The 20,837-nt window shown below is 45.2% G+C and overlaps 1 protein-coding gene across 2 annotated transcripts in view; it reads right to left on the bottom strand.

Moving 5' to 3' along the window:
• BRINP1 (BMP/retinoic acid inducible neural specific 1) overlaps window positions 1-20,837 on the bottom strand; it is a 161,663-nt gene that overhangs the window by 19,176 nt on the left and 121,650 nt on the right. For both annotated transcript variants that reach the window (XM_070430792.1, XM_070430793.1), the window contains exons 6-7: window positions 15,197-15,433; window positions 3,165-3,387 (exon numbers count right to left, since the gene is read on the bottom strand). In XM_070430792.1, coding sequence (XP_070286893.1) covers window positions 3,165-3,387; window positions 15,197-15,433 — 460 coding nt within the window. The remainder of the gene's footprint in view (window positions 1-3,164; window positions 3,388-15,196; window positions 15,434-20,837) is intronic.

Raw genomic sequence — 20,837 nt, forward strand, 5'->3', positions numbered from 1 at the left:
GGTGGGCTAAACAACTTATTTATAAGCAAAATATCAATGCCCGTTTTAAAAAATAGCAATAAGAAAAGTAGCTAACATGTATTGTTTTCCACCTGCCAGACAATCTTGTAAGCGCTTCATGTGGGTTACAGCATTTAACCTCCAAAATACCCTTATGAGGATGGCAATATTATTAAACCCATTTTACAGATGAGAAAATTGAGGCACAAAGATGGTAGTAAATTCACCAAGGCTGGAGCAGGTGGCAATGCTGGGATTGAACCCAGGATGTCTGGCTCCCGAATCTTTACAATTTGCCAGATCTGTTGCCTGTTACACTAGCTACTCAATAGCAATTGTTATTGCTTTGTGTTTGTTATCACTAATCTTATTTGTCCTACCTATAGGATAGGCATCTCTAGCTCCAGTTACACTCAATTTATCCTGCGGTACATAACTCCAAAGAAGACTCCCTCTGCCCCCGGTGACCCACACCTCCCAGTATTCATACCTTGGATCCTGGGCTTGGCTTTTGGCCAACAGAACACGGTAGAAGTGATGCTCTCTGACTTCCAAAGCTAAGTTGTAAGGAGTTGTACAGCTTCCTTTTAGTCTCAGGATGCTGCCATACTGTAAGAACTCCAGGCTACATAGAGAGCAGGTGTAGGTGCTCACTGGCAGTCCCACCTGAGCTCCCAGGTGACAGCCAGATCAACTGCCTGCTCTGGGAGTGAGCCACCTTGGATGTCAAGTTCAGTCAAGCCCCCAGATGACTCCAGCACCAACCAACTTGACAGACGCCCCCACACACACCCCTACCCCTGACTTGTGTCCAGTCCACCTACAGAACCATGCCAGATGATAAAGCATTGTTTTGAGCCATTAAGTCTTAGAGAGAGCTGCTTAGCATCAACCGATAAGCAGAACACCTGCTCTGTCTTCCAGCCCAATACACAGGTCCCAGCACACCTTGAAACAGAGTTCTAATTATCTGTATTTGACTTCTCACTAAAGTTTATAGGTAAAACACCTCTTTCAAGGAATAATAATTATGATTTATGGATCTTAGGCATATTACTTAACTCTCTGTGCCTCAGTTCCCTTATCTATTAGTATAAAATAAAAATACTAAGATAGTAAGACTACCTAGTTCAAGGTTGCAGTGAGGAGGAAATTAGTTAATTCAGATAAGATGCGTAGAACAGTGCCTGGCATTTAGAATACGAAGTAACAACTCTCTCGCTCTTTCTTTTGCTCTCTCTCCAACCCCACCCTCTTAGCAGCTCTTCCATTTTCTTTTAACTGAGTCAGGCACTGTACTAGGCTTTCTACATTTTAAAACCTTAATCCTCACACTGAACCTGAAGGCAAGTGTCATTATGCCGCACTGCAAATGAGGTGCGGGAGGCACACGAAGCCTCCGGGCTGAGAGATGATGGAGTCAGGAACTGACCCAACCTCCACAACGCCACCCCCTGGGACCCCAGTTCAAATCCCTGGGACACATGTGGTAGTGGCAGCCTCCGCTTGGTGGCCTCGTCTCCCACGGAGCCCGGCACACAGTGCAGCCCAGCAGTCAGTTCGCTTCCAAATTCCAGTCCCTCGGCGCAGATGGCCCTAGATCCCCAGGGTTAGCACCCCTGTCTGCCAGTGCTTCGTGGCAGGGAGCTGTCCTACCTGCTGGCGTGAGAAGCACTCATTAACCTTCAACTCGGATGTCAGGAAGCGGCCCACAGCAGCGAGCAGGTCAGCCTCGAGGGACCAGCACAGGCTGCATTCCTGTGCCTCTCCCCTCCCAGGACTAGCACTCAACAGCCCTTAAGTGAGTGCAGCCAAGTGACCTGCACAGGTGGAAGTCCCTCCTCTCCTATGAGTGGAGGGGGGGATGCAATTGGATGTAATGGACTGACCTGCCCAGGTGGAGTCCCTCCTCTCCTGTGAGTGGAGGGGGGATGCTATTGGATGTAATGGACTGACCTGCCCAGGTGGGAGTCGGGCGAGTGGAGGAGGGATGCTAGGTATGATTACCTGCACTTTCTCATCTCAGGAGCAGAGAAGGCAACACTGCGAGGTGTTCTTGGAAGGCCCTAGAGCGGGAGGACATCTCTGGCTGTCTACCCCTGACGGCTTGCACAGGAAGAGCAAAGTATTCTCAGGTGTGGGCGTCTGTGCTCAGGGAAGTGATGGACTTGCTCCAGGTCACAGAGCTGCGAGTGGTGGACTTGCTCTCACCTCAGCCCCCGGGTGATTTCCAGGGCTCTTTCCATCACCCAGTCCTGCCCCTCTTCCCTCCCTCCTAATGCCTATCTAGCTACTGCCCTGGGGCTGCCCCAGGCCTTCCCTAGACCTGCCACACCCTGCGTGCTCTGTGCCCTGTGCCTGCACATTCTTCTCACTTTTAGCAAATGTCTTTCTGGTGTCTGAGGGCCTCTGGACCCTCCACTTTGTTCTCTAAGGTGACAACCAGCAAAACTGAAGCCAGTTCTATTCTCAGCCTGGGAACTGTTACCCTTTCCCACACGATTTGGATCCGGCCTGGTGGGTCCTGAGGTGCACAGTTCTTCACTCAAAGATCTTACAAAAGCCAGATGGTGTTTATGCCGAATGACATCCCACACAATACACATGCTCCAGTCCTCACCCCAAGCACCTCAGAATACAACTCTATTTAGAGACGGGGTCTTTAAAGATGGAACTAAATTAAAATGAGGCCACTGAGGTGAGCCCTGACCCAATAGGACTGGTGTCCTTAAAAGAAGAAGCGATTAGGACACAGACCCACACAGAGGGAGAGATGGCCATCGACAAGCAGAAGAGAGGGCTCAGGAGAAAGTAACCCTGTCCACACCCCCAGCCCACACTCCTAGCCCCCACACCTGTGAGAAATCAATGTTGTTAGACCACTCTGTCTGCGGTACTTTGCCACAGCAGCCCTAGCAAGCTAATAGGGACCAGACAGAACACAGAGGTTGGAAGTTCAGGGCATATTCAGGCCACAGTGAGACACCCATTGTTTCAGGGCAGCCGGAACCGTAGCGGAGAAGCCAGGGATGATCTGGACCCCACAAGGCCTTGCTTGCCACCTCCAAAGGCATCGCCTGCATTGCATTTGCCCCCGAAGCAAGCAAACGCAAGCTCACACCAGGCCCGGGCCTGCGGAGGCGGTAGGCGGAGGCAGCACTCACCTCTCTCTAGGCAGCTGGTGGTTGGGATTGTGGCGGCAGCGGACGCTGAGGCCAAAGAGCTTGCGGGCCGTGCGCTGGATCTTCTGCCGCTGGGCCTCCATGGAGCTCTGCAGGAGCTTGTAGCGGTTCTGCAGGTCCCAGTCGTTGCCCCAGTGCTGATGGATGCTCCCGATGGTCAGGAAGTGGTTGCTGGGCAGACGCTTCATAAACGATTTAAACTCATCTGGAGGGAGACAAAGGCCAGGAGAGAAGGCTGAGCCTGCAAGCCCCAGCTGAGGTCGCTCACCAAGAAAGCGGCCTGCAAGGAACACTGCCTGGCTGGAGGCCCAGGGAACAGGGCGCTCGCCTGCTCCGCTCCCAGGGAGGGGTGCAGAGGCCACGTGTCAACACGAAGGCTCTTTGGCTTTGCTGCTCCAGGAGTGACCCTGCCTCCAGCTGACGACAAACTTGTGTCGTCTGAGTGCCAACTGGACAGCAATACCCACATACCACGTGTTTATATTTACTCAGAACAGATTACACCCAATTTTTGTCCAATTCTACATAGAAAACCACATGCGTCCAGTAGGATGGGAGCTATAAACATAAGTAGGGCGGAAGCAATGTTAATCAATCCTAGGCAGATACTGTTCCCTGCTACATGGCCAAACCCCTGTACCTGCTCTCACTCTGAAATACAGAGAAGTAGCAAATGGTCGATAGGTGTTAAAAGCACATTTGCACCCACGGAAACCTTCTCTCTGATGTGATCTTCAGGTGTGACGGAGGGCTGAATGGACCAGCCTCCCCACTGCGGGGCCTAGTCTAACGGGAAGTCGTGTGTGCCTGCCATCTTATGTCAAGTCCCATTTGGAGGGACTCCAGCTTAAGTAGATGGGAACAAACTCCAGAGCCTCCCGGGGGAAGGTCTTTGTCTGCGTGATGCTAAGTTTCCCGGTGTCAGCAAGCGCTACAACTTGACAACTTGAAAGTATCTGGGTCAGCTCTCTCGTTCTACATATAGGGACACTGAAGTGCAAAGTGAGGGAAGGACTTTCTGGAGGTAGAACAACCCGTGAGTGCCCCGGGCAGGACTAAAACCAGAGCTGCTGTTTTCCCATCTAATTCTTACTGGCCCGCCTTGGCGATGCCCCCCTCAACTATTGGAAAAAATAAAGAATTAAGAGGTTAAATTTTTGGCAGGTAAAAAGGTAAAGTGAATATATATATATATATATATATATATCCTAAGCCTATTATTTTCACTTTGTTACAAAACCTACAAGAAAATTTCAGGTATAATAGGCATTCATTTTATTTTAAAAAAAAATGCTTACATAGCTCTCTTTAAGCATCAGGCTCAGTCTTAAACACCTAAAACATGTAAGTGATTTTATAGCAAACCTGTGAAGTGGGTACTGTCGGTGCACCATTTCATAGAAACTGGGGCACAGAGAAGTTCATTAACTTGCCAACGTCACATAGCCAGTAATGACAGAATTACAGCTCTAGACTGGCTCTGAATCTGATGCTCTGAGTTACCATATAACACTTACTCTCTATACAAAAAGAGGATCGGGAGGAAGCAAGATGGCGGCGATATAGGCAGACGCGTCCCAGGTCTTGTCCCGGAGCAAACGGAGTAAGCAGCTGAAACTAATAACACCCACCCCGAATTGGCAAATTTACTCAGCTGGTGAGACGGCTTGCAGCCTGGAAGGGCAGACCTCCCCTGGAAAGGTTAAAAACCAGGGATCTGGGCAGGAAAGTTTGCCAGACCTGAGCCCAGAGGGTCGGAGGGAGACCGCATGGCAGACAGCCGCGTCTCTTGGGACAGACACAGACCCTGACCAGGGTAAGGAGTTCCGCGGGTTTGCTGGCGCCAGGAGATTTGAGATTTGGATTTTGTGATTGCGGAGAACTGAGACTAAAGGGGGCATCCTGAGGAACTGATCAGACCATGCAGTGCCCATAAGAGAGGAGCGTTTCCCAGACCATGCAGTGCTGGTAAGAGGAGCGTTTCCCAGACCATGCAGTGCTGGTAAGAGGAGCGTTTCCCAGACCGGTAAGAGAGGAGCGTTTCCGCGGCCGGCCGGCGTTTGTCTGTTTCTTTGTTTTCACTGAACCCTGCTCATAGGACAGTTCGGATACAGACACTCACCTGTGCTGAAGAGAGGGTGAAGGTGCAGACGAGGGGAATCTGGGGAGAGGCTGAGGAAAGAGGGGGAGCCGGAGGAGGTGGCAGCGAATTGAGTGCTGAGACACCCCTGGGCCCAGGACTGGGGCAGCCATTCCTCCAGAGGGTGGAACTCCTCCCCCCAGCCCCCCAGGCAAGGAGCACAGCCACACCCAGATTCCACCCTGTATGAGATAAAGGACTAAAACAAGCTGATTAGTCCCTGGGAGTTACCAGGGTCTGGCCTATAGAGGGATTTTCAGTCCCACCAACAACACAGAGCAGGGTAAGGATTAAAAAAGGATAGAGAAGCTGTATAGCCTCAGAGGCCAACCCAAAAACACTGCCACCCAGAGGTTGAGCCACAAACTGACTCTTAGGGGAATACAAATTAAGGCAGACTGGATCACAAATACGGCCTGCTTTAAAATCAGGACTGTGATTTACAACACGGAGGAACAGTGTAATGCAGGCAAACTCAACACTCTCCTAAATACCTGGCAGGACTAAGGCGAACCAGGCTGAAGAGTAGAAGAACCGAAAGACCATCACTACTGCAAATTTTTTCTTTTTCTTTTTCTTTTTAATTTTTTCACCTTTTTACTAAGAAACCAATTTTTTTTTCTCTTTTTCTTCTTTTTCCATCACCTGATTTTACCCTTTCAATTACCACATTTTTATTTTTAACCAGTATTATTACTCCTACCATTTTACCATTTTTTAAAGTGCCATTTTATTTTCTCTTTATTTTCTTTTGGGATTAGTGTTCTCCATTCTATTTTCATCGTTCCTTTAGCATTAATTTTCCCTATCTCAATTCCACCTCTTTGCTAAAACCCTCTTCCTTACTTTTCCCCTTTTGGTGTCCTGTTTCTCTTACCCTATTCCTGCTCCAGACTTTCCCAATTCCCTCTTTTTACCCCCTGTCTAATTCCACCCTACTTATATATCCTATTTCCAATCTACTGCTCTAAATCCTTATACACCTATTCTTTATCCTTCTTCACTTTCCAACCATTTTTTTTCTCTCTTATCTTTCTATTGTTTTCTTGATTGTTGAATATATTGGGCTTTTTTTTTTTTTTTTTTTAATTTGTTTGTTTGTTTTGTTTTGTGTTTTTTCTTCTTTTTTAGGACTGGTTGTGAGGTTGTTTTTCTTTTTCTTTTTCTTTTTCTTTTTTTTTTCTGCTGGTTTTTCCCTTCCCTCCCCCACCCCACCCCAGTTATTTTTGTGCTTCTGTTTTCCCTTACCCCTCTGGATATTATTGGTGGTTTGTAGTTTGCATTCATCTCCAGGGATCTGTTGCTGGAATTTGTCGAGATTAGTGGCAGTTCTATTGGAGTTTGCTCCTCATACGGGGAGTCTCTTCCCCACTTCTACTTCATTCTCTTTTTTCGCTCTCTTTTTTTCCCCCCTCTTTTTTCCCAATTCTATTTTTGCACTCCTTTTTTGTTTGTTTTTTTCTTATTTTTCTTTTCTGTTCTCTCTTTTATCTTCTTCTCTTCTTTCTCCCTTATCCCCTAATTCTCTTAATTCGGGTGGTCACCTTTATTTGGAGTTATTAATATTGTGAATATACTTGTGTTCAGTGCCTGGTACGTTGTGCCTTGCTCTGTTGTATTTTGTGCCTTTAAATCAACGCAGCAGATCCAAGCAACAGCAGCCCCCTGATCACCGCAGCCTCCTGATCACCACAGCCTCCTGATCACCACACCCTCTGTCTGTGGAACAGCAACTGTACGTGAAGCCTCCCCCCACCAGCCAGAAGAGCCAACACAGCTGTGAACAACACCCACCAGAGGAGCTGCTGCCAACTGGAAAGCAGCTGCTACCGCAACCGTCTGAGCAGCAACCACAACCCAAGGAGCCCCTGCCACCCAGGGAGCAGCCACTGAACACCTCAACATCTACATATGTCAGCGAGATCAAACATGGGTAGGCAAAGAAACCCCCAAAGGAAAGAAAAGGAGGACTCGCCAGAAAAGCAGCTAAGTGAGACAGAGATATGCAACATGACGGAAAAAGAATTCAGAATAAGGTTCCTAGAGTACATGCACCACATGTTCAAGAAGCAAGAAGAAACAGATGAAAAACTCAACTACTTATGCAAGAAGCTAGAAGAAACAGATGAAAAAATCAACAACTTAAGTAAGTCCCAAGAAGAAATGAAGAGTGACATAGCTTCAATAAAAAACTCCATTGAAAGTATCAACAGTAGACTGGGAGAAGCGGAGGACCGAATTAGTGAATTAGAAGACAAGGAAGCAAAACACACTCAAACTGTACGGCAAATGGAGAAAAAAATTAAAAGACAGGAGGAGAGCCTAAGGGAGCTTTGGGACAACATGAAACGAAACAACATACGAATAATAGGGGTGCCAGAACAACAGAAAGATGAACATGGATTAGAAAACCTATTCGAAGAAATAATATCAGAAAACTTCCCTGAGGTGGGGAAGAAAAAAGTCACACAAGCCCAGAGAGTCCCAAACAAGGTGAACCCGAAAAGACCCACACCAAGACACATCATAATTACCATGGCAAATGTTCAGGATAAAGAGAGAATCTTACAGGCTGCAAGAGAGAGACGGAAAGTAACATACAAGGGATCTCCCATTAGATTATCAAATGATTTCTCAACAGAAACACATCAGGCCAGAAAAGAATGGACGGAAATCTACAAAGTGATGCAAAGCAAAGGACTGAATCCAAGAATACTCTATCCAGCAAGGCTATCATTCAAAATTGAAGGGGAAATAAGAAGCTTCACAGACAAAAAAGGGCTAAGGGAGTTTATCACCACCAAGCCAGCCATGCAAGAAATGCTAAAGGGACTGGTGTAAAAAGAAGAAATATCAAGCTCAGAAAGAAAACAGCCACACACACACACACAAAAAGAAATGGCTACAAACAAATACCTTTCAATAATAACTTTAAATGTAAATGGACTAAATGCTCCAACCAAAAGACATCGAGTGGCTGAATGGATAAAAAAACATGACCCATACATCTGCTGTCTACAAGAGACCCACCTCATTAGAAGGGACTCACACAGACTGAAAGTGAAGGGATGGAAAAATATCTTTCACGCAAATGGAAAGGAAAAGAAAGCTGGGGTAGCAATACTTATATCTGACAAAGTACATCTCAAAGTGAAGGCCATAACCAGAGATAAGGAAGGCCACTTCATAATACTAAAGGGATCAATACAACAAGAAGATATAACCCTGGTAAACATATATGCACCCAATGCAGGAGCACCCACATACATAAGAAAACTTCTGGAAGATATCAGGGGAGAGATCGACAACAATACAATCATAGTAGGGGACTTTAATACACCACTGACATCACTGGATAAATCCGCTAGACAAAAACTCAGCAAAGAAACAGCAATCCTAAATGACTCACTAGATCAGATGGACTTAATTGACATCTTCAGAACACTTCACCCCACAGCTGCGGAATATACATTCCTCTCAGGTGCTCATGGGACATATTCAAAAATAGACCACATATTGGGTCACAAGCAAAGTCTCCACAAATTCAAGAAGATTGAAATCATAAAAAGCTTCTTCACAGACCACGATGGCATAATGTTAGAAATAAACTACAATAAAAACAACCCAAAATACTCAAACACTTGGAAGCTGAATAGCATGTTATTAAATATTGATTGGGTTACCGATGACATCAAAGAAGAAATTAAAAACATCCTGGACACTAATGACAATGAAAACACAACAATCCAAAACCTCTGGGACACAATGAAAGCAGTCCTGAGAGGGAAGTTTATAGCTCTACAGGCCTATCTCAAAAAACAAGAAAAAATGGTAGTCAATCATCTAACTCTACAACTCAAAGAATTAGAAAGAGAGCAACAAGAAAACCCCAGAGTGAGCAGAAGGAAGGAGATAATAAAGATTAGAGCAGAAATCAATGAAATAGAGACCAAAAAAACAATACAGAAAATCAATGAAACCAAGAGCTGGTTCTTTGAAAGGATAAACAAGATTGACAAACCCCTAGCCAGGCTCACCAAGAAGCAAAGAGAGAGGTCCCAAATAAACCAAATCAGAAATGATAGAGGCGAAATAACAACAGACCCCACAGAAATACAAATGATTGTTAAACAATACTACGAGCAACTCTACTCCAACAAACTGGACAACCTGGAGGAAATGGACAAATTCCTAGAAAAATACAACATTCCAAAACTCAATCAGGAAGAATCTAAAAACCTCAATAGGCCAATAACTATGGAAGAAATTGAAGCAGTCATCAGAAAGCTTCCAGCAAACAAAAGCCCAGGGCCAGACGGCTTCACAGGGGAGTTCTACCAAACATTCAAGGAAGAACTAAAACCTACCCTCCTCAGACTACTACAAAAAATTCAAGAGGAAGGAACGCTTCCAAGCTCATTCTATGAAGCCAGCATCACCCTAATACCAAAACCAGGTAAAGACATCACAATGAAAGAGAATTACAGGCCAATATCCCTCATGAACATAGATGCCAAAATCCTCAACAAAATCTTAGCAAATCGGATCCAGCAGTACATCAGAAGGATCATACACCATGACCAAGTAGGATTCATCCCAGAGATGCAAGGATGGTACAACATCCGTAAATCAATAAATGTGATACATCACATAAACAAATTGAAAGAAAAAAACCACATGGTCATATCAATTGATGCAGAAAAAGCATTCGACAAAATCCAACACCCATTTTTGATAAAAACTCTCAGAAAGGTGGGAATAGAAGGATCATACCTCAACATAATAAAAGCCATATATGACAGGCCCACAGCCAACATCATACTCAATGGACAAAAACTAACACCATTTCCCCTAAGAACAGGAACAAGACAGGGATGCCCACTCTCACCACTCCTGTTCAACATAGTACTGGAAGTATTAGCCATTGCAATTAGGCAAGAAGAAGGAATAAAAGGCATCCAAATTGGAAAAGAGGAAGTAAAACTGTCCTTATTTGCAGATGACATGATATTATACATACAAAACCCTAGAGACTCCATCAAAAAGCTACTAGACTTAATACATGAATTTGGCAATGTAGCAGGATACAAAATTAACCCCAAGAAATCTGAGGCATTTCTATACACCAACAGTGAACTTTCAGAAAGGGAGATCAGAAAAACAATCCCATTTACCATCGCACCAAAAAAATTAAGATACCTAGGAATAAACTTAACTAAAGAGGTTAAAGACCTCTACTCAGAAAACTACAGGACGTTGAAAAAAGAGATAGAGGAAGACATAAACAGATGGAAGAACATACCATGTTCTTGGATTGGTAGAATCAACATCATTAAAATGTCCATACTACCCAAAGCAATCTATACATTCAACGAACTTCCCATTAAAATACCAATGGCCTTCTTCAAAGATCTAGAACGAACTCTCCAAAAATTCATCTGGAATAAAAAAAGACCCCGAATAGCTGCAACGATCCTGAGAAAGAACAAAGTAGGTGGGATCTCAATGCCAGATATCAAGCTGTATTACAAAGCCACTGTTCTCAAAACTGCCTGGTACTGGCACAAGAACAGACATATAGATCAGTGGAATAGAATAGAGAGTCCAGAAATTAGCCCGAACCAATATGCTCAATTAATTTTTGACAAAGGAGGCATGAACATACAATGGAGCCAAGATAGTCTCTTCAATAAATGGTGTTGGGAAAATTGGACAGACATATGCAAGAAAATGAAACTAGACCACCAACTTACACCATACACAAGAATAAACTCAAAATGGATAAAGGACTTAAATGTACGACAGGAAACCATAAAAATTCTAGAAGAATACAAAGGCAACAAAATCTCAGACATATGCCAAAACAATTTCTTCACTGATACAGCTCCTAGGGCAGTTGAAACTAAAGAGAAACTGAACAAATGGGACTACATCAAAATAAAAAGCTTCTGCACAGCAAAAGAAACCATCAACAAAACAACAAGAAAACCCACCTCGTGGGAAAACATATTTGCCAACGTCATATCTGATAAGGGCTTAATCTCCAAAATTTATAGGGAACTCATACAACTTAACAAAAAGAAGATAAACAATCCAATCAAAAAATGGGCAAAGGATCTAAATAGACACCTTTCAAAAGAGGACATTCAGAAAGCCAAGAGACATATGAAAACATGCTCAAAGTCACTAATCATCCGAGAGATGCAAATCAAAACAACAATGAGGTACCATCTCACACCTGTCAGAATGGCCATCATCAACAAATCAACAAACGACAAGTGCTGGAGAGGATGTGGAGAAAAAGGAACACTTGTGCACTGCTGGTGGGAATGCAGACTGGTGCAGCCACTATGGAAGGCAGTATGGAGGTTCCTCAAAAAATTGGAAATGGAACTCCCATTTGACCCTGTGATCCCACTACTAGGAATATATCCCAAGAAACCAGAAACACCTATCAGAAAGGATATATGCACCCAGATGTTCATAGCAGCACAATTCACCATAGCTAAGATCTGGAAACAGCCTAAGTGCCCATCAGTAGATGAATGGATTAGAAAACTGTGGTACATCTACACGATGGAATACTATGCTGCTGTTAAAAAGAAGGAACTCCTACCATTTGCAACATCATGGATGGAACTGGAGAGCATTATGCTAAGTGAAACAAGCCAGTCAATGAAGGAAAAATACCACATGATCTCACTCATTCATGGATAATAAAGACCATTACAAACTTTTGAACAATAATAGATACAGAGGCAGAGCTGCCTCAAACTGATTGTCAAACTGCAGTGGGAAGGCCAGAGAGAGTTGGGGGGCAGGAGGGAGGGGAGTAAGAGATCAACCGAAGGACTTGTATGCATGCATATAAGCATAACTAATGGACATAAGACACTGGGGGGTAAGGGAGGGTAGTGGTTTGTCAAGGGCGGGGGGGGGGGGGGGGAAAGGATACTTATGTAATACCCTTTGTAATACTTTAAGAGGAAAATAAAAATAAAAAAAAAAAAATAAATAAAAAAAAAATAAAAAAAAAAAAAAACAAAAAAAACAAAAAGAGGATCATGGGAGAAACAATGAAGTGAAAGGTGCTAAAAACATGCGTACAGGAAACCCATCTCTGACTCCAAAACAGCCAGACATGCATGCCTGCAAACTGCATCTCGCCCACCCACAGCTGTGTGACCATTATTCTCTCAATGCTTCAGTGTCTCCATCTGTCAAGCAGGTATAACAGCATCTAATTCAAATGTTGAGAGGGTGACATGGAACCGTATCTGCCTAAATAGTTCCCCAAATCCAGAAGGTGCTCCACGGATGGTTGTGGGACATGGAAAGAATAAAACAGGGCTGCACAGATTGATGTATTCGGTGCACAGGCTGCAGGCAGGGCACTGGGCTCCACTCTGCTGCTCTCACCAGCCCGGTGCTCCTCCCAAGGAAGACACGCAGCTTCTGCTATAGAGTCTATAGTATAGATGCAGCTCATCCTACAGACGGCTCTGCTGACCTCGAGGGAGGTAACGGTCCTTTCAACAAACCCGAATTTGGGTCAGATAAGAAAAAGTAACTTAAAAGTTAAGATGATGTACTTTCTTGACTAAAGTGGAAGGTTCCCCCCAGTGAGGACACGCAGACCCCCATCTGTGTGTGTGAAGTCGGTCCTGTTTGACCACCAACACTCCAGGGCCATCAAGGCATCAATGGCTTTTACCTTTGGCTGGTTGTGAATCCTTGGAATTACCTGGTGCTGGGTCATTAAGGTTACAAGCTCATAATGAGGAGGAAGAGACACATGCATAAGCCACATGGACATGGATGGGTGGATGGGTGGATGGATCTGTCTCAATGGGGGAAAACCTTTCAAATGGCTAAGTACATGGTATCTAGAGTGAATATGTGCTCCTATGGGGGGAAGCATGGCGCCAGTAACTCCCGTGGACCATCCAGCTTACTCTGCAGCATCTCAGCTCTCTTGTTCCCTCACCCACCCGCCCACTCCAAGTAGTTTCTTTTCTTTGGGTGTAAAGATTCTACGCTAAAGACCCTTCTGCTCATGCACATGGCTGCCGTCCCCCTCTGCTTTATAGCAATGGGGAGAATCTCTTTGCAAAAGCATTTAATCAATTGCTTCTTTTGTTTGAGGCCAAATAGCCATCACAATCCATTTCCATCTTGAACCCCTCCCTTTGATGCGTTCCCAGGATTTTAAATGGACTAATGGGTGCAGGTTCCTAAGGCCCCCACAGCTCCCGGAGCTGCATGACCTTCTAAGAGCAGAGTCACTGATGCGTCCTGAGCGCTCAGGGCTGGCTGGGGACTCAGAGTTCACGGTAACCAGTGGTTTCCAAACACAGCTCCACGGAGCTCGGCTTTTATCTGCGGTACACAGTGGCTCCGAGGTATGATTCTGTTTGATCAAAGGGTTTCTTGGCTACATATTTAAATAAATTCAAAAATTAAACACATAAACATGTCCTCTCATTTATTAGATGAGGGAACGGAGGACTGGGGGGAAAGTGGAATTAATAAGGTACAAGAGCTGCTGTGAGCACTGGGTCTGGAACCAGGGATTCCATTACCGACTCTGCCATTTGCTATGTAACCCTGGGGAAGACACTGGGTCTTGGCACCCTCCCTGCTCTACAATATAGGAACACCATTACTTACTCTAATGCAGTTCTCGTAATAGATTTAAGGAACATAAAGTTGTTTTAAAAACAGTAATGCTCTCTCTATATGTCCATTTACTTAACAGATATCTGAGTACAAATTATAGGCCATTATTTGGCATCTCTTCGTGGAAGTCTCGAGGATTCCCCAGCTTTCATGTCCAAAACAGAATACAGTTTTCTTTCCAAACCTTGCAGGGTGTTCTCGCTCAGCGAACGGCACCGACATCCATCAAAGTGCCTGACAAATATGCCCAAGAGGAGTTCTGGGGATCTCCTCTCGCCCTTCCTTTCTCAAGTCCTGCAAATTCTCCCTTTAAATAGCTCAGCCTCTCTGCACATTTCCCACTGTTACTCCTTGTGCCATGGCCCCAGCCCACATCACAGGCACATCTCCTAGGTGCCTGAGGTGGCCTCCCATTGGCTGAGTGCTCACCCTCTGACCTCTGGCCCCAGTCAGACACGTGGACCCTGCTCTCCCCCAGTGGCCTCCCTGACCCCTGACCACGCCAACCTCCAGCTCTACACTCTTTGCTCACAGCAGCTTCTCATTCTCCACACAGATGTGGTTAAAATGTCAGTGACTGGCACGGTGATATGATTCATGCCTGGCTTTCCCATGAAGCAGAAGCTGCATGAGGACCGAGATCCAACTTTGCACCTCAGCCCCGCTGCGGCCTTAGGTGACTGACTTTCCTCCCCTGAACCATGGGAAGCAGGTAATGGCTACGTTACCTGAGCAGTGACTTCCAGCTTTGACAGTTGGTCAATTATTTGGATAACTGTATCAATATCTACATAGAGATGTACATCGACACAGACATATATACACATATATGTGTGTTTCTTAATTTAGATAGACTCACAGACTCCAGGAATTTGTACAAATACTTTGAACTCTCCACTCTGCAGAGGCGTCCTATGTGCTATAGGGCATCTCTCTCTCTGTCTTCCGGGTACAACAGAGACAATCCATCACAGGCCCACAAACCTGATTGCACTGTTCATTATTCCATCCCGTGGAGATTTATTGAGTGCCTACCCCCTGACAGCTACGAGACCCTGCCCTGGACTCTCCAAAGTGGAGGGGGGGTGCTCAGTGAGTATTCCCTCACAGCAGCCCTCACCCCAGTTAGACACCCGCGCCTTTGCTAGGCTTGGCTCAGGGCCATTCGTGCAGCAGAACTAAGCCAAATCTCTACCTGAATTCTCCAGGTCCTTGTAAGCCTCGGCCCAGGACTTGGCCATGTTGGCCAGCGTGTACTCCATGATCTGGATGTCGGTGATGGGGCAGTTGCACTGCGGGAACTCCTCGGCACACTGGCATCGGCACTGGCTGTTCTGGCACACGTACTCGCCCTCGCCGTTGCACATGATGTAGCTCAGGGCCGACTGGACAAACTTCTCTTGCAGGTACGGAGGGAAGATGATCTGCAGGCCTGTTTGAGAGGAGCAAGAGACGGGGAAACGGAAAGGTTAGAAAAGGTGTTTCATTAACAGCTTCGAAAGGTGACAGGGAGGAATCTGAAGCAGCTAGCTGTCTCCCGGTGTGTTGTAACCAAAATATCTCGGAGCCCGCCTCGATCCAGACAGGCCCCTGGTTGCACTGCTTCTACTTAAACTTCTCAGGTCATGACCTTGGCCATCTCTGAAATGCAGGCTCTATTTCATTCTATTAGGACTGAGATCTGGTATAAACCTTTTCCATTTGGGGAGGAGAAAACCCTTATTGAAAGCAGAGGATTACTGTTGTGTGTTGTTTTTTTTCTTATTTCCTTCATTTCTTTCCTTTTCCTTTCTTCAAATATTTATGAGCCCTATTTATGAAGCACAAGTCCCGAGCTCGGCACTAGGTCTATGGAGATAAAGAAGACACAATGCTAGTCTCTGGGGAGTTTACAGTATAATCAGCAGGGAAAGACACAGACACACATCATCCTCACACAGCTTTATAGGCCTGAAACAGGGAGGGCAGGTGAGGCGTCGGGCAGCCGAGGGCTGCAAATAGCCCTGCCCGGAGAGCAGGGGAACCTTTCTAGAGGAGACGGTACTGGGCTGGTTGAAAAGTGAATCAGAGACCATCCTGTACAGAGAACAGGAAACACATTCTGAGGAGAGGAACCGCAAGAATAAAGACAGAATGTGAATGAAACGAGTTTGGCTGGGTGGGTGCCTGCAGTAGGAGAACGGGTTTTAGAGAAGAGCAGGGGCCAGAGTGCAGAGAGCTTAATTATATGCTAAGGAATTGGAACTTCATTCTGCAGATAAAGGGGATACTTTGGTAAATTTCAAAGTAAGACTGATATCTGAAGAGAGATATAATTTCATAAGACCACTGTATCATAAAAAATAAAATAGTAGCCGTGGCCAGTGTGGGTCAGTTGGTTAGGCATCGTCCCATGCACCAGGAGGTTGCCAGTTAGATTCCAAGTCAGGGCACATGCTCAGTTGTGGGCTCAATCCCTGGTCGGGGGGTGAAGGGGGGGCGGCGTGCAGGAGGCAGCCCATCCGATCGATGTTGTGCTCTCACATCAATGTTTCTCTCTCCCTCTTCCTTCCTCTCTAAAAATCAATAAACTATTCTTTAAAGAATATATATATATGTATATTATATATATATATATATATATATATATATATATATATATATATATATATAATCAGTGAAGAATGATATCAGAGAGAATTAGTTTTCTCTTTTTTGCTCTAAAAATGAAGAAGCCAGGGCCCACTAAGGGAATGTGACTGACCCATGGTTGGTTATAGGAATAGCATTCTTGACCACAGCTCATGATCTTTTCTCTATACTTGCTAATCAGCCTTATTCCTCAGAGCCAGTGATGGAGAGGGGTTGATCTGGGCATGAGCACTAATCCTTTACCCTTGAAACGTCGGCATAGCAGGCTATTGCCCATGGTGCCCAGACGGAAGGACAACTTGGGGCTAAATTCGTTCCTTAATGTACTTTCACCAGGGACCTTCCTTTCCACCTCATTTGGAGCTGCTAACAGTTCCAGCCACCAATGCACACGAGCCTCATGGTTTTACTACCCACCGTGTAAAAGAGAGCTGTCATTCGGATTAAAGTTTTATCACTCATGCTTCAGGGACACCCCCTACCCTGCTCGCCAGGGATGTGTTGAACAAGCTCAGCATTTCTCTCACTCTCTACTTCCCAGTCATGTTTCTAGATTTTTATCTTCCCCTCTCTCACCTTCAAATTATTTTTTAAAAAAACGAAGCTCCATCATTTTGACTTGTCTTCAGATGACATCTCAAAAAGACTATCTGAGAGGGGCATTGTGGGAAGGAAGCTTGTGCCTGGAGCATGCCATATGGTGGGAAACCATAATAAGGTCGGTAGAAGCTGAGCACCGCTGGAGTCAGGTTCCTCCTCTTCCTGCCTGAGTCCTCTCAAGCAAGTTATTCCACCTCCGCTCCCTTCTCTATAAAATGGGAATATTTTGAGTACCTACATCAGAAGGTTGTCGGGAGGACTAAGTGAAAGAATCCCTGCAAAATGTCTAGACCAGTTCCTGGCACATAGCAAACAAACAGTAAATGTTAATGGCTCCTATTTTTGATGATGATGGTGATAATGTTCCTCCTCTGATTAAAGTCTTTTAAAGTTTCAGCCAAACCTACAGAATAAATGAATAGCTGCTGGTATTTAATCAGAAATAGACAGTGCTGTGGAATCTAATGAAGAAAATAAACTGATGAACAAAATAGACCCAGCGACACAGAGACATGGAACAGACTGATGAATCTCAAAGGGAAGGCGGGGTTGGGGGGCTTGGTGGGGAGAGATTAACCTGAGAATGTATATGCAAATATGCATAGCCCATGGACACAGACAATAGTGTGGTTAAGGCCTGGAGGGTGTGTGTGTTGAGGGGAGGGGGTCCATAGGGGAAAAAAAGAGGACATCTATAATACTTTCAACAATTTGGGAGGCTATTCAGGAAGGTGGATGCTACGTGAATATGTCTGGAAGGCGTGCTAGCAGATAGGGCTGCACAGCTTGGGCACTGGGCCTCAGCAAGCCTAGGTGAGGTCCACACCAATGAGCAAGGGGTCCATGTGAGTTTGAGTGACTGCTCTGAAGAACTTACTGTACAGGGATACAATAGGAACACCAAAAGGTGGGCCAAACAAATCAAACCAAGCAGAAAAGTCCCTTCTAAGCCACGTCTACAATTCTTTCTGAGTATGCATTCTTGAGCCATTTTATCTGTCTCGCAATTTTCACTTCCAAAGCAAAATTTATTTTTAGCTGATCCCAATCCCCTATAGGCTTCTGAGTCTATGGATTGGGGTTAACTTTCTGTTGCTTAAAGGAACTCTATACACTATACTCATAGTCCTATTTTTCTAGCTTGCTCATCATTTTCTTTTTCCCTTTTGTAGGGGATAAAATATTCTATTCTTGGTCCCAGCCCAAACGGAATTTGGGGAGAGCATTTTTAGAAAACTGCGTCAAATCATTTCTCCGTTTGGCAAGAATACAAAAGGCCATATTACCTACCCCACTTAATGCACTGAACACAGATAAAGTTTGGGGGTGGGGGGTTTCGGGGAGCAGCTGAAACACAAAACCGGCTGCTCTTTAAAAATGGAAACTCAGGACACGTGAGCTGTCTCTGAGGCAGAACCTCCTGGGCAAATTTGAAAGAGAATAATGAAGACATAGCAATTAAAAAGCACTTTTCTGCGAAATGTCATTACTGTTTAAAGTTACATAACCATTTCTCCAGCAGCGGAGGTTCACACAGCAGTCACCGCCAGAGGCTCTCCCAATGACCTGTGTCCAACAAAGAGGCCCATGGCTGACCTCCTAGATGGGCGCCTGAGTCCCGAGGGCTTCAATGGGCGTTGTAAATAATTTGGAGGGGGATTTGGCCTCTAGAACGATTGTGTGAAAGATGATATACAGCTGCTGACTGGGTTGGAATATTCTGTCCCCACAGTTCCCAAAGAGAGAGAGAGAGAGAGAGAGAGAGAGAGAGAGAGAGAGAGAGAGAGAGAGAGAAGAGAGAGAAAAGAGAGAGAGAGAGAGAGAAGAGAGAGAAAAGAGAGAGAGAGAGAGAGAGAGAGAGAGAGAGAGAAAAGAAGGAAGGAAGGAAGGAAGGAAGGAAGGAAGGAAGGAAGGAAGGAAGGAAGGAAGAGAAAGAAAGAAAGAAAGAAAGAAAGAAAGAAAGAAAGAAAGAAAGAAAGAAAGAAAGAAAGAAAGAAAGAGAGAGAAAGGAAAACTGAGGGAATGGGAGAGAGAGAGAAAAGGCCACCATTATTGCTAAGCATATAAATTTTGCTTCACAAAACCCAGGAAGGCAATAGTTGAGAGTTTCATTTGAACACCATTTCGCCCACACTGAACATATGGAATATTCCCCCCAATCTCATTATACTTTGGGAAAAAAAAGTCTTGTTAGACTTTAAAATGGAATGTTTCAATGTTCCGCAGAGAGAGTGGGCAATGTAGATGTGGGAACACCCACGTCGTCCTCTCTCTTCCTGCTTTTTGCCCCATTTTCCTCAGACCTTCCTCCCACCTCACGTCCAACACGTACATCTCACAATATTTTTTTGCATTTTCCATACAGTCTGAGATATGATTTCTCCTTCTCTCTGGCACCTGGTGCAATAGCTCTATCTCCTTGCCTCCCTCCTTCCTCTGATCTCTTCTTTATTCAGAACACACCAGGCATCCTGCCCTTTTGCAATCCCTCCATGTGCCAGTCATGTCATTCCTACAGTCTGTGCACTTGCCCATCCCTGAGCCTAGAATATTCTTTCCCGGATCTCTGCATGAATGCCTTGTTTTGCAGGCATTCTGACCTTCCCAGACCACCCCACTGAAAATGCCTCTTCTGTTTTCTTCATAGCGTTCATCACTTACTGAAATTATCTTACTCATTTGTTCTCGTGTTTATGTGCGCATCTCCCCCCATTAGAAAGTGGGCTTTAGGGGGCAGGCCTTGCCCATCCACTACAGACCTGAGTGTAAATCATGGCCAAGCCCAGTGTGGGCTCCATGAACTCATTTGTTAAATGGAAGAAACCACCACCAACAATCCTCTTTTTTATCCCAATGGAAAAACATATTGCCTCATCTAATTTAGAAGATGCTAGAATTCAAAAGCTCCACAGCTAAAGTAACAGACTTGGGACTCAAATCCAGGAATTCCTACTGAGTTCTGAAACACATGAGGGCCCTTCTGCATTTCCAGTGGGAAAATGGAGACAAAATCCTGGCCTAGTGTTCCTATGGTAGCTCTGGCGCAGCAGGGCCTCTGGGAATGTTGTAGCCTCTCTAAGGTTTCTTGCCTGTGTCGTAAAAATCTAAATAACCACTTCCAGGGCAGTTATGAGAGTAAATGAGGGGAGAAAAGGCATAAACACCACTTAAACAAGAACCTGGCTGTCATGGGCTGAATGTTTGCATCCCCCCAGTATTCCTATGTTGAAACCCTCACCACCCATATGATAGTATTAGGGGGTGAGGCATTTAGGAGGTGATTAGGTCATGAGGGTGAGGCCTCCATGATAGGATTAGTGCCCCTATAAGAAGAGGAAGACACAAGAAAGTTCTCTCCCTCACTGCCTCATTTCATTTTTCTTCCCTTCCTTTCTTTCCCTCCCTCCTTCCCTTCCACCCTTCCTTCCTCCCTCCCTTCTTCCTTCCTCCTCTCCCTCCCTCCCTTCTATTTTTTTTCTTCTCCCTTCCCTTCTTTCCATACATATTGCTTAAGCCCTACTATGTGCCAGGTACCCTGCCATGATTACCAGGGTGAATAAGGCAGGCAACTCCTTGCCTTTGCAGATCTCACAGTATAGGAAGGA

The sequence above is a fragment of the Myotis yumanensis genome, unplaced genomic scaffold (assembly GCF_028538775.1).
Source record: "Myotis yumanensis isolate MYYU_CA2020_CCGP unplaced genomic scaffold, mMyoYum1.0.hap1 SCAF_12, whole genome shotgun sequence".
Lineage (NCBI taxonomy): Eukaryota > Metazoa > Chordata > Mammalia > Chiroptera > Vespertilionidae > Myotis > Myotis yumanensis.